Raw genomic sequence first — 13,957 nt, forward strand, 5'->3', positions numbered from 1 at the left:
AACAAATATAGTTAAATACTGGACAACAATCTATTGTATAGTAGAGCGTCTCAGGAACCTCGATTAGTACATCTAGATTCTTGTAAAGTTAACTAACCAGACTGTAGATGGAACCAAAATAGAAGGACTAGAATCACTGTAGAAGATGCAAAAGAAATTAAAACATTCAAAAAGGTATGGACTTAATTCAGGACAGTGCAAAAACCTGGTCAATCATATTTAAGGTAAAAAAAACTGCACTGTGTAGCAAAAAAATATATAACATGGGAAATACTGAGTTGAAAGAAATTACTTCTGGTGATAATAATAATGATGATTCCTTACACTTATATAGCGCTTTCCTGGACACTCAACTCAAAGTGCTTTACAGGTAATGGGGACTCCCCTCCACCACCACCAATGTGCAGCATCCACCTGAATGATGCAACAGCAGCCAGTGTGCGCCAGTAGGCTCACCCACACATCAGCTATCAGTGAGGAGGAGAACAGAGTGATGAAGCCAATGCATAGACGGGCATTATTAGGAGGCCATGACTGGTAAAAGCCAGGGGGAGATTTGGCCAGGATGCTGGGGTAACACCCTGGAATTTTGAATGACCCCAGAGAGACAGGCCCTCGATTTTATGTCTCATCCAAAGAACCACACCTTTTTACAGTATAGTGTCCCTGTCAGTATAGGACCCACACAGACTTTTTCAGATATGGAGAAGCAGGGAAGCTATTAGTATTGTTGGGATATATAGTTGAAAATGGGAAAGGTACAGTTTTATTCTATTATGCATTACAATTAAGACCCCAGTAGCATGTTTTATATTAGTCACTATGATACAAAAGACATAGTGGGATTAGTAAGGAAAGTGCAACTAGATGTATTAAGGGGCTTAAGAGGAATGTCTTATAATGACAGGCTGAAAGAACTGAACCATTTTAGTCCCGGGGAGAGAGGCTACAAACATTCCTAGTATTTAAATCCTCTCTACCAGAGGACACAAGTGAAAATTATGGAGAAATGCTTTTAAAACTGAGAACAGGAGAGACTTTTATATAATACAATTGTCTGGAACAATCTACACAGACAGTAAAGCTGATCCCTTGGTTTCTTTCAAGAAACAGGTGGATAAGATGCTTAAATCAAATAGGCAAATGACCTCCTCTTTTTCACAAACATTATGTTTTCATACTAAAAATCAAAACCTACAGATTACTGCATTTGTGAATGATAGAATAAAAACTCGTGTGGGCTGAACCGTGGAAGAAACGACCCAACACAATTTCCTGATCATAAGAAAGTGAAATCAAGTGAAAAAGACTTTAGGGTCCAGAATATGTTCCTAACCTGAATTTCTAAGAATGGTGGTTTAACTAAGATCATACAAAATGAGCCCAGTGTAACAGCATGACGGCCTGTCTGCAACATTAGAAGAGGCTTTGCTGCTCTGTTCTGTTCTCTCTATGGTGCTATAAATAGAGCAGACAGGCACAACAGTACTTGCTATCTCATCCAGACAGACACCGCTCTGCACTGAAATCTCAGACAAAAGAAATGTAGTGCAACCCTCCTCTGAACTCCTTTACAAAACAATAACAAAAATAAATGTGGCTTATGTAAAAGCTCTAAGCCTAACACACTCCAAAAACCTCCCACTAATGTATTAAATAAACCAGTTCACCCCAAGGAACATCTCTTCATGTCTGTTTCACTTCAGACAGACAGCAACTTGTTTTTTTTTTCTCCATTTCATTTTCTAATGGCAAAATGTTCATTTTACTTACTGCCTTGAATGGTGGTCTCTCTACAATTCTTCTCTATTGATGCAAACGAACAGGTTGTAAATAATGTGTGAAATTAAGAAATGTATAACAGTGAGAAAAATAGGGAGAAAATGAGAAAATAGCCATGTATCAATAGGTTGTGGATACCCATCAGTCAAAATGAAACAATGGTCTTTATAGTAAGAATTACATTTGTTTGTCAAGGAACTTGAAATATTGACAGATTACCCTTGTGCTAAATATGCCGAACACTGGAATGCATGCAAAAATGATAATCCTAGCCCAGGAGTCACATCAGTGGTGATGAAGATGTCTTTGTTTAGTGTGACATATTTTTGGCACTATAATTTCAGTTTCCCCTCAGAAATATGTGAATCTGCCCAAAACCACTGGGAGTGAATATCTCTGAACTTACTGCCTTCTGTGGTAGACATGCTGAAAGATGCCCTTCAAGCCTGTTTGGCTGTCTGCACAATAATCAGCCCCCCCATAAAAGGGGTTAGGAGGCCAAAAAAGAATGGGCAGGGCCTGCAGAACAGACAGCAGACACTGTCTCTTGTATACGTGATTCTGTTCCCAGAGCTAAGCCTCCGCAACTGTCCCAGGGGAACTAGTTCACTGACGCATCTCAATATAACCTACACTGACTTCAGTGCTGACAAAACAGCACCACTGAGAAGAAGAAGAAGCAAGCCCACAAACTCTCCAAATACCAGCTGTTCTTGCATCCTTCTCCATGAAAACATTGAACTAAATTACAGGTAAATCTCCAATCCAGCACAATATTCCTCATGACAATTCAGGTATTTTCAGATATGTGCTTTGTTTGCTTAGGATTTTTTTCAAAATGAATGATAACTACTTCAAAACTTCAGGGATGGAAGAAAAGATCAGTATTATGAAATTAAACTCTGCGTTTGTTTGTCATTCAGTTCACCACCGAGAACAAAGTAGTGCTCCTTCTGAACATTAAAAAGTCTTTGGACAACTTTCAATTTTAAATCCCCGGCAGAAAGTCAAATGTTTAACAATGAAGAACTGCTTGATATGTCATTTATATAAAAATTACATCTATACTTGGTCTAGACAAAAATGTCCATTTCCCTTCAGTTCACTTGCTTCCTCCAAATTTGACAAAATCCAATGCATGCTGCGGTAGTTACACAAGAGAGGCTCAAGCCCTGTTTCAGGAGGAAGTGCAGATTAACAAAACTGGTATAGATGGGATTGGACAAGTCAGAAAACTCCCTGCAGAGTGAGCCTCCTGGAGCTCATCAAATTTACGTCAGTGGTGCCTCAGAGTGGAAGAGAAAAGAAATTTAGCATAAACCAAAAATCACACATGGGGCCTCTTGCCCTTTGTTGTCTACAAAGGATATTCTGCTAGGCGAGAACAGGGCACCCTGTGGGACAGTCTTGATCTGCTCAAAAACACCCTACTGCAGTAGATCAGAGAGGTCCAGGGTGAAGAACGACTAGCTGCTCAGCGGGAAACACGTTTTTTTATTTTATTTTCTAGAGAGCAAGAGAACAAAACATTACCAAACATGGGCAGCTCAAGGCTCAAACGCATACAGTACAGTACCACTCAGGCATGGAGAGGCAGAACCCCTGCCATTGTACAAGAAGAGACCCAGAAAACAAAAATGTTGTACTGGTGTTGACTAACCCCTTCCTTTCTAATTATAAAACTAGCTGAATCCCCGACTGAGGCAACATTTAAAGAAACGTGACAGATTTATATAGACATGTATAACCACTAACAAGAACAACATGTCATCGCCCCAAGGAGGCTGCTCATTAACCAAGCAGCTTCAAAAACAAGCTCGCTCCCAGAAACCTCAAATAAGTGGCATTACCAGGTAGCATACACACTTCAAGTCTGAGCCTATAACATCAGTAGGAGACTGGATATCATACATTTTAAAGAGTGAAAAAGGAAAAATGGAGAGGAACAAAGTTTTATCATACATGGATTGCAGTGTAGGTTTAACTAGAAACAGGTTAATGTAAGTAAGGTGGTCACCAAACAAGACACAAGGGACCACAAGAAGCTGCACCTAAGGGTGGTTCACATGGAACCTACGATAGCTTCAAGATCTTCAGGAATGTATTTTGGGTTGCATTTCCTGCTGCAAACTCACTGATGATTTTATTGTAAAAAATAGGATGTGTTTACAACTAAACTTAAGAATTTAATCAAATTAGTGTAGGTAGCTCTCCTTGAAGACCAGATTAAGAGACTCTGACAGAGTAGTCAATGCCTCTTCCTTGTTTTAACTAAGTTTTAACCTTGCCTACAGAGCAAAGAATTCACAGGTTGCTCAGTTAGTCGTGATTCAGTATGATGTGCCTGTTCTGCAATTGTCTTTCCTGTCAAAATCTCTGAGCTCATGTCCTGATGGAGGCTTGAATATGTAGAAACACTGAAGAGTACTATTAAATTATACTGGAGCAGAGAAAGTGTGGACCCAGTTCATTTTACTACTTTTCTCAACAGCACCTCACTTTTTGGATGTGAGATCACCTACAATTAGAAGCAGCCCTAAACATATAAAATAATGTAACAAATGTTTATTAAGACCTTTCACAGCCTAAATTTTTATTCCATGGTTAAACAGTCATTTTTTCACTTTGGAACACCAGGGTTAATACTCTGGTAAAACATATCTTTGTTTAGCATAGGGGTAGGCAACCTTAGTAAATGAGTGGCAGAAGTGTCATTGAAAATCATTGCTTCAATTTATTCTTCTTTGCTGAAGTGATCTGCAGCAACCAGATTAATTAGGCAACTAAGGATGAATTCAGTATGCAGCTTGCTGGAAGGTTTAAATACCTGCAATGCCACAGAATCCAGGTGCCAAGGCTGACCACCATAATGATTCAGCAAAATACTGAATAACAGACTGATATCAGACATAAGTCTGAAGTCATTAGAATGAGCTCTCACAAGGCAGGCTTTTGGGTGTGAGATGGAGGCATGAGTCTTCCACACTAATATAAAAAGGAAATCAGCTATCAGTATCACTAATATAAAAAGAAAACTGCTATAAACCAGAAAACACAAAGCAGTGCATTTGACAAACTGTAAGCCAGTGTGCTCCATTATATAAGGTTAAATTATATTTTTAAACCACAGCCAAATTTTACTTCTCTGAAGCAAAAATAGGTTATTCTGAAAAAGCAGTATTTTAGGATACCCTTTAAAATTGTCTTTAAACGTTTCTTTAATCTATTAGTAAAAAAGATGAAATGATTCACATAAAGCAAATTGAAACACTAATAAAACAGTATGAGAGTAATAGAAGAAATTACAGAGAGATCAATTTTGACCTCTGAATTCCAAGTTATTTTAAATGAAACTCTATTTGCTTTCCAAAATTATTTCATTTTGTCTTTCCTGGGTATATAACATTGCATTCTGTTTTTGCAGGGGACATATATTAGGTTTACGACAGAGAAGCCCAAATACTGAATTCTGCCTTGAGAATATGTCCCAAAGGAAGACTTACTTTTTTTCTCTGCTGTCTCAACCAAAATAATTAATCTCTCTTGATTACAGAGATTAAACACCTCAGTTCCTCCTTGCATGTTTATGCGGCATTCTGAGTAGTAATTACACCAGAATATAAACTATTTGCCTAACAAATGAAGAATAATTGTCAGAAATCATCTCAATAAACAGCTATTTTATAACTTAACACACCACCTGCATCTATGTTCTCCTAGGTTTTTGTACATATTGATGCTGTTTTTGTTATCTCTGGTTTTCCGAAAGCACAAATTTACACGTTTTTAAGCAAAGCAAATCTTCACTAATGTACAATCTGCTTATTTCTTAGCAAGTTAACTGCATATAGCTTTGTATGAGACTTGAAAATCAGTGCTACAGTACCTGTTTGTTCTCTTCAGAAACAGAAATATTATATTTTCTTTTCACTATAGGGCCTATTTCTTTAACTCTGTAGCCCTTATATCAATTTTAATGCATGTTGCTTTCAAATTCTGTTCTTTTATTGGAAAAGAACTACACAACTGGGAAAGTATAAAAAATATTAATCTAAAGTGTTTGCTAATCAGAAGTGTTCATCTCTCTGAGGAGATTAATGAATTCTTGTAAACAACATTTAAAAAATCCCATTGTGCCATCAAAGAGCAGTCTTATTTTTATAATGTAAAAAAACCCTGCTGTTTCATTTCTAGTCATGGCTTCAGGTGAACTTTGCAGACAGCAAGGTGCCCTATTCTTTAAAACACATGGCATTACTAAGCACATAAATCAGGTGAGCTATAAATACTAACAGTATGTGTTTTTTTTTTTACATTGGCCCTGTCTGAATGAACATGGACTGCTGCCAAAAGTGTCTGATGCTTCTGAAACAAATTAAACTGCAGCAAACCAAAAAACACTGAAAAAAATGAAAACTGATGTTGAGCCAAAGTGACAGGGCTTTTCGCAGAGTACAGAAATCCAGGCTAGAGACAGTTCTGTACTGTGCCCAGACTCTCTGCTTTAACAGATGAGAACGGAACGCAAGTGTCCTCATGCGGCTGGTCTCACTAACTGATCAAATCTGACAGTTTGATCACCACTTTTGTCTCCAAACGTTTTTATATATCCACACTATTTGCTGTACAATATTATGTAATTTCTAGTAGTTGAACTTTCAAAAACTTCCCCAATGTTTAAGACATATGAACACTTTTAGAATCCACCCACCCTATGCTAACAGTTTCAGTCTAAACAGCTGTTGTCCTCTACTGCTGTAGCACCCCTATTGGTGCGCCTTCTTGTTTGGTTTGGCGTCAAAGCTGAAGAATACACAGCTTGCGATTTCTGTCAAAGCAATGCAGACAAAAAATCACTTTCCTTTCTGTTTTGGAAAAGCTTCACAGGGAAAAGAGGCTTCCTTAGTTTTCCTCGGGTTTAATGGTTGTCCTCATGTACACTCCGTTTAATGTCAGTTCAAACAAGGTCACAACGCGTATACTTAAGGGAAGCAATCCTTCGAGAGATCTCCACTGCTCACAGGAAGTTGAAGCAGAAAATGAACATTTCTGGGCCATTCAACATGCATGGTGAGAGGAGCCTTTCTACATCACTGGGTGACAAACACGTTTGCCGTAGGGTGCCAGTTCATTTGGGCCTAGTTTCATTTTTTGGGGTTTTATCACGTACCGTCAGCAGCTGGAACCTATAAACTTACATCAACAACATTACCTTTTAATCTATTCTTATAACATGCACTCAGTTCGAAAGGGAGACAAAGAATCAATGCAACCCCTAAAACCTCTCTTTAGAGAGAGAGTGAGGGAACATATCAAAAATCCCTTGAAGAGAAAGATGCAGGCATAAAAATCTCAAATTTTTCCAATCCTGCTGCACTTTCCTTTCATTCATTTCTGTTACTGACATCCTAAAACATTAACAGGACTGTAGCACTTACAAATATACTTTTTCAAGATACATTGAAATTTGGGCCCCTCTTTATGTGGTATTTTCCTGTTCTGCAGCCAGGAGACTGAAGGGTGACAAGGGAACATCAGAGGCAGTGCCAGATCTACACCCCAGGTCAGATCTGAACCCATTAAAAAGGTGAGACTAAATCATGTCTAGGAGATTATGTGCCGTCTGACACATTTAATTGATTCATTGTCTTGCTGCACACGGTAACAGTGGCAGAGTGGAATAGCTGGCGCTGAATTAGCTCCGCAGCCTGGAAGATGGGAGGCACTCGATTACCGTCTGTCTGATTTATGTATCTAACCCACAACAACAAGAGGAGGAGGAGGTCTATCAGCAGAGGGTGAGGTGGAGAAGGGGGAAGGGACTACAGCCTCAAATTGAAAGGTTCACGAGAAGCTCATGCAGAAGCTTGACAGCCTTAAACAACGTCCAGCATCCAAAAATTGCAACATATTTAGATTTGTGAAATGTGGCAAGATTGTTGTATCTGCAGCATTTTAAGTTCTTTCTACTTACCAGTAGTTTCCAATGCCTTGATAATACCCGCTGCAAGTGATACAACGTGAATCACTCAGCCTTCACCTTGACATTCAGCTACAGTAGGGGCTCTGATATGCTGCCAGTCATGGGTTTTAAACAACACAGGATCAGAATGTGAACTACCAGCAATATTTGCGAAAATACTTATTTGAACTGAAAGAGCTCCCAATTAGAACCGATGTAGAATTTTTTATACTGATGAAATTATAATAATCAGTGCAGATGAGATGAAAACTATTCTTCATTCCACTCACTCAGAATACAAACAGATGTATGATGGCCAGGTCTTGAGTAAGACATTAGGAAAAATGGTGGTGAATACAAATCTCTTTCTTGTGACTGTTAAGGTGTTAGGAAAACAGGCAACTTCAAATGGGTGCAGCTTGTTTTTAGAGGCTCATAAAAATAAAAGCTAACTCCTGACTTAAAGATTTATAACAGTTTAAGCTTTGAATTCAGCATTTCTAGATTACATCAGTGTTTATCTGCTGAGCAAAATCCTCCAATAGTATTTTCTATTATAACAACCATGCTATCAATACATCTTAGTTTGCATAAGATAAAAGAAAGTACTTTGCAATTATCAATTGAATGATGTTACTATATATAAAGCCAGTACATGTAGTAGTAGCTAACCCATCAAATTCATCAATCAGATCTGATTGATGACTCACTGTCAAGTTGTCCTAATCATTAACAGAATGTGCTCCTGACTTAGGAGAACACTGAAATTGGACAATTGAACAATGGTCAAAGGTACTTTAGAGAGAACATGTTTTATTTTCAGTGCAGTTTTAGTGCATGTGTAAGACTTTTGAAGTTAGTTGTTTGGCACTAAGTGAAGATAGTAAGAAAGATGGCAAATAACTGAACGTATACTGACCACAACATTTCTGTATGAACAAGGTTACGTTTTTTGGGCGCATATACTCATGTTGTGTTTGGAAACTAAGAATTGATAGCACATGGATTGTAGAAAGGTACACATTTTAGATTTTGAATTCTCAGTAGTGCATGAGTTATTACAAATTGCTTCTTCAGATTATGACCCAAAACTAATGGAATAATTACAATTATTCTGCACAATAAGGAAGCTGCATGGAAGAGCCGCCTCAAGGCTCAGATCTCAATATCATTTTAAGTTTACTGAACTGTTTGAAAAGTGAATCTTAGCAACTTTGATGATCTTTGGAAGGTCTTAGAAGAAGCATGGAATACCTTTCAACAAGGGTATCTAACAAAAAAGATTTAAAGGTGCTTCTCAATTTCAGTGATTTTAAAGGAAAGGGCTGATACACTTGATTAATGTCTTGTATTGACAAAAGGTGTAGAAGTTTGGCTGTTTAATAAATTCACATTATATGACTTTATTTTTCATTTAGATGTACTGTATTAGCATTAAAGAGTTTTAGTTTCCTTATGTATTAGAACAGAAAACACGTCTAAGACTTTTGAAGTGTGCCTTAAAATTATTATTGATTAATCATTAATGTATTAATGTATTAATCATTAATAGATATCATTATTAATATCAAATCACTACTTTACCAGAAAGCCTTTAAAAGAAACTGCAGATTTTAAACTGCAAGTTTCCATTAACAAATTTAATATCCCATTATCTTGCCTATTTTTTTAGTTTATTTAATTTGCTCTAAGTCAATGCTCTGGAGAAACTGAGATGTACATGTGTTTAAAGATGACTTGTACTTGTGTGGTAACTCAAACAAAAACAAAGGCACTAATGTTAAACCACCTGCCAGCCAGCACTTCCCTCATTAAAAGAAACCCGTACGGTAACGTCTGGTTACTAAGCAACACAAATTATTTCTGAAACATACTTAACACTGATTGAAGCACTGTAATATTAAGAGTGCTAAGTAGTATTTAGTTCAATGAAATGCTCTGTAACAGTATGAAACAATAAACATTTAAAGGATTCCTTTCATACTGCATACAGAACATCTCATAGACCATAACCTACAGAAATAAATCCAGACCAGGAAGAAGGCAAAACAGAATTAAGGTCCTGCTACAGTTTTGATTTTATGACTCCTAATGCCCAGTGCCTCATAAAAATAAATACAGCACTAGCACTATATCGCTTGGAAATTCCAAGCCACCTTTTTGTAACAGGCATTCTGTTGTCTGTGAATGTGTATGGATGACATGACAAGGCCTATCCTTTTCATTTTTTATTGCCTGCTTTGCAGCGAGATTTAAAAACTGGATGCCGCAAGGGATGAATTTAATTGTAATATAAATCCACCTAACATAAAAGTGTCAGAAAAAAGCACTCTAATCTCTGACCCCCAACCTTTCCATGTCTGCAGGGCCTATAGTAGATGAACAAAGCCGTATGCTGCATAGGTTTTCTCCTCCCTAATCTTTAATTAAGTTTTATTCACAATAAAAGATCTCGGATCATCATCCCTTATCCTAACATTTCCTACCCCCCCCCCCCCCCCCCAATACCTCTCAGCGCTAATACATTTCTTATATTATGTACTGTATATACACATAATATATACATTATATCCCCTGATCCCTTGAGCTCTATTTGTATGATGCAATCCTGTATTGTACAGTTTCAGTCTGGTCCATCTGAAATTAACATTTTGCATTATATAAACTCTACAAATGGAGGAATAAACCTTTAGAGCTGTGCACAACTAAATGATTCACATTTTGTAAATAAATGCTTTGTGCTAAAATTTAATGAGTTTTTAACTCTTCTTAATTAGGGCTTTTTAATACATAGTATATGTAAATATCACAATGCTAGACTGGCAATACCCTTTCTTTTTCCTGTGCTCTTACTATAACATCAGTGCTGGGGGGGGGGGGCTCTTGTTTCTTGCAGTTCCCCAGTTCCCCCTAGAGCTAAAGAGAAAGGCAAGGACCTGGGTTATCAATGACATGAACTCCACTGTCCCCGTCTTCCAGCCAGTCAAAACCTCTAATCAGGAAACAAACAGCAGGAGGGCAGGAACAGAACAGACTGAAACTGCAGCTCCTCTCCTGAACACAGATGCTACAGGCAGTTCCACTCATCTAACGCAAAACTACCAGAAAAAAAGAATGTTTGAACACGAATAAGCAATTTCATTCCCCACCAAGGACAGCTTTACTGAAGAGATCTCATCACGTCTGTACATGAGGCCTTAGAATTATGATGAATAAATTTACGTAGTCAAATGCAATAGTTTTATAAATTGTACTTCTAGATAAGGGAATCTTGAAGGAGTAAAGTTGAATACAGAAATTATAAAAAACAAAAAAGGAGGAAACTTTATATTAAAGCATTACATCCAATACGAAGAAATCAAGAAAAATGTCAGTGCAAAGTCAATCTGACCATTCTTACAAAGTACAGTAGGTAAACAAGGAGAAAGGTTTTACTTCCAAAAAGCAATGAAATTCACCAAAACGGTACCCTGATTGGACTCTGTAATCCAATGACCATTCCAGAGTGTTGCAATTTACCAATAATTGTAAAAGTGCCAACTTTTACAAGAGCAAAAACAAAAACCTATTCTACAGGGCATCTCATACTTGCCATGTGTACTATTACCCCTGGTACAGGCATTAAAAGAAAAGAAATAGACTAAATATGAATTCCTGCCTTAGAAATATTACGAAGGCTGCATTAAAAAAAGTTTTCTTATGTAAGATGCTGCTGCTAAAGCACAACGCAGCAGTATGCATAATGCAAGCTGTATGAAAGCATTTCTTCTTCTCCAGTCTGATATCCAGGCACAGCCTCAGAACACCTCCTGCTTTTGCCGCATTGCTGTATAAAGCATAAAGCCATGGCCCCCTGAGAGAGGGCAACCTTATTTCAGCTTTGTCTCCCTATTACTGCCGTCACGCCCTCCCAGGATTAACACCGCCTGTCAGGAACTGCCCTTTACAAGCTGGGATGCAGTCTTTCAGGAGAGCTGAACCACGCTAACAAACTGGGGTACTCTCTAAGATCTGCTTCTTGCTCCGTACAGATCTGATGGGTCTTCCTGTAAGACACAAAGCTTCAGACAAGGCTGTGACTGTCTCCCCTGTAGCACATCGCCCTGAAAAGAAACGTTACACTGTTCGAATCTTTAATGCACAGAATTAAAGACGTAGAAAAACAAAGGGAATGCAAACAAAAACATCACACCTTTATTCGCGAGACGCTTCAGTTTCTCTGATGCGTGATGAAGATTTTAATTGTCTAATCTTCACATATTATTACAGGAAACAAACATGTAATCATAAGAACGCAAGAAAGGTTACAAGCAAGAGAAGGGCATTCGGCCCATCTTGTCCATTTGGTGGTTAGTTACCAATTGATCCAAGGAATCTGTAGATCCCTTTGTTTTGTATAAAAACTGCAACTTTTATAGCTCATTACCAAATGCCACTGTCCCAGGTTTGATCTGGGGCTACGCTGCTATGTAAAAGTCTTAGATGCATTCGGAAGTTACAACATGGATGTGCATTAACCATTTAAAAGTGGTGTAATAGTAACACCAGCTGATTTGCCATTCTGGAAGGTTCATTTCCTCCACACCTACTAACAGGTCATCAGGATCAAAGTCAGAGGAGACTCGTAGAGGAGATGAAGACAGCGAGGGAGAGAGTACAGGCTGTGGCGTATCAGCAGTATCACAGTTCTCTCTTAAAGAGCATCGTGACAAGCGGTTGTTTTGTTATCCAATGTAGTTCCTTACAAATTTCTTGTTACAGGAGCTACGTCTGGTTGATTTGCTGAGTGACCTTGATAATCACGTCCATTGAGGGATTGTATTCAGTGAACTTTTCCATCTGTGGTTTTGCGTATTGAAAGATTTCATTAACCTCGTGTAAGTAACAACTAGCTTGCTCTGTTTCCTCTTTGTACTCGGTTTTACCTTCTTTGGTAATTTTGACAAGCTCTTCAAGGTCCTCTTCTGTTATTTCAACCCCATTCCCATCAACCAAGCTTTCGTTCATGTCGGCAAAAACCTTCCCCTCCTGCTTGCACAGCAACACCCACAATGCGTTTCACTTTGGTTTACCTGAGCCGCACATTGCTGCCCAAGTGACCTTTGCTTGCGAATAATCAAAGCCATGAAAAATAAATTAGCAAATGCTGAAACCTTACCTTATTTTAAAATCCTGATTAAGGTAAGATCTGCATGAAAAATTAACCAAGTGCTATACTACTGTTCCATGAAGCTGTGGTCTATTCTGTTAGATCTAATAGCAATATACAGATCTAAAAGAATTAACTATTAACTGAAAATGACTAAGATTTCAGTAAGGGACCATAACAGAAGCTTTTTTTTTTATACAGGCCTCTGAACTTTTTTTTCCTTCAGAAAAAGATAACCAGGTTTGCGACAGCCTTACAATAAAGACAAAATCGGTCAAACCACTCTTTTGGCTGCGGAATCAATAACACTGAATTCTCTACATAATATACTGAAGTCAATGCCAGAAGGAAAGCAATTACACTCAGGTGATGGGTTTGTAATTGGGATGCTGACAGATGCCACCAGAAACATTCAATCAGGACTTGCTGACTCTACAATTTCTAAGCGCCAGTGATCACACTGCTGTTCAAACACAGAGCCCCCTGAAAGGACTGAAGGCAATGAGCCATGCAATCTGAAACCTTCTGATGAAGTAGAGGGGAGGTTATAATAATTTCATCAAAACAGCTTTCTGTTATGTTTCTCCTATATACAGAGGACACAAAGAGTGCCTAAACTGCCAAATACATCATCCATGTCTGCTCTTTATCATATTAGAACACTGACACAAATTGATTTTCCTTTCCAGTGTTTGGTGACATTAAACATCTTTCACTCAAAACAGTATTCAGTTGTTTTTTTCTATGCAATTCATATAAATTCATTATTATACGTAAATGAAATGTAATTGTGTAATACATACTATAATGATTTTTGTCTAAAAAATGAGTATTCAGTTCAAACATTCATGTTTTGAACAAAATATTCCCAAAAATGTAAATGTCATTTATCATTTGACAAAATGGGACATTATTAAGGGGGTGAATACTTTTGCTGTATATACGGTCATTCTCTGAGTTATTTCTCCATTGTAGCACTGACATGCACAGTGGCACCTCATGTTTCTGAAATGTTTGAAGAAAACACTCCATAAAACTGGATGAAATGTGCTTTACTTCAAGAA

General features: G+C 37.8%; 1 protein-coding gene across 3 annotated transcripts in view; it reads right to left on the bottom strand.

Moving 5' to 3' along the window:
- Positions 1–13,957, bottom strand: part of pcgf6 (polycomb group ring finger 6) — a 40,946-nt gene that overhangs the window by 3,550 nt on the left and 23,439 nt on the right. Inside the window, exon 10 of one of the 3 annotated variants that reach the window (XM_088635681.1) lies at positions 10,477–11,847. The exons of the other annotated variants lie outside the window; for them this stretch is intronic. Coding sequence (XP_088491807.1) covers positions 11,749–11,847 — 99 coding nt within the window. The 3' untranslated portion in view covers positions 10,477–11,748. Of the gene's footprint in view, positions 1–10,476; positions 11,848–13,957 lie in introns of those variants that run through there. 3 annotated transcript variants of the gene reach the window in all.

The sequence above is a fragment of the Lepisosteus platostomus genome, chromosome 6 (assembly GCF_059453375.1).
Source record: "Lepisosteus platostomus isolate fLepPlt1 chromosome 6, fLepPlt1.hap1, whole genome shotgun sequence".
Classification (NCBI taxonomy): domain Eukaryota; kingdom Metazoa; phylum Chordata; class Actinopteri; order Semionotiformes; family Lepisosteidae; genus Lepisosteus; species Lepisosteus platostomus.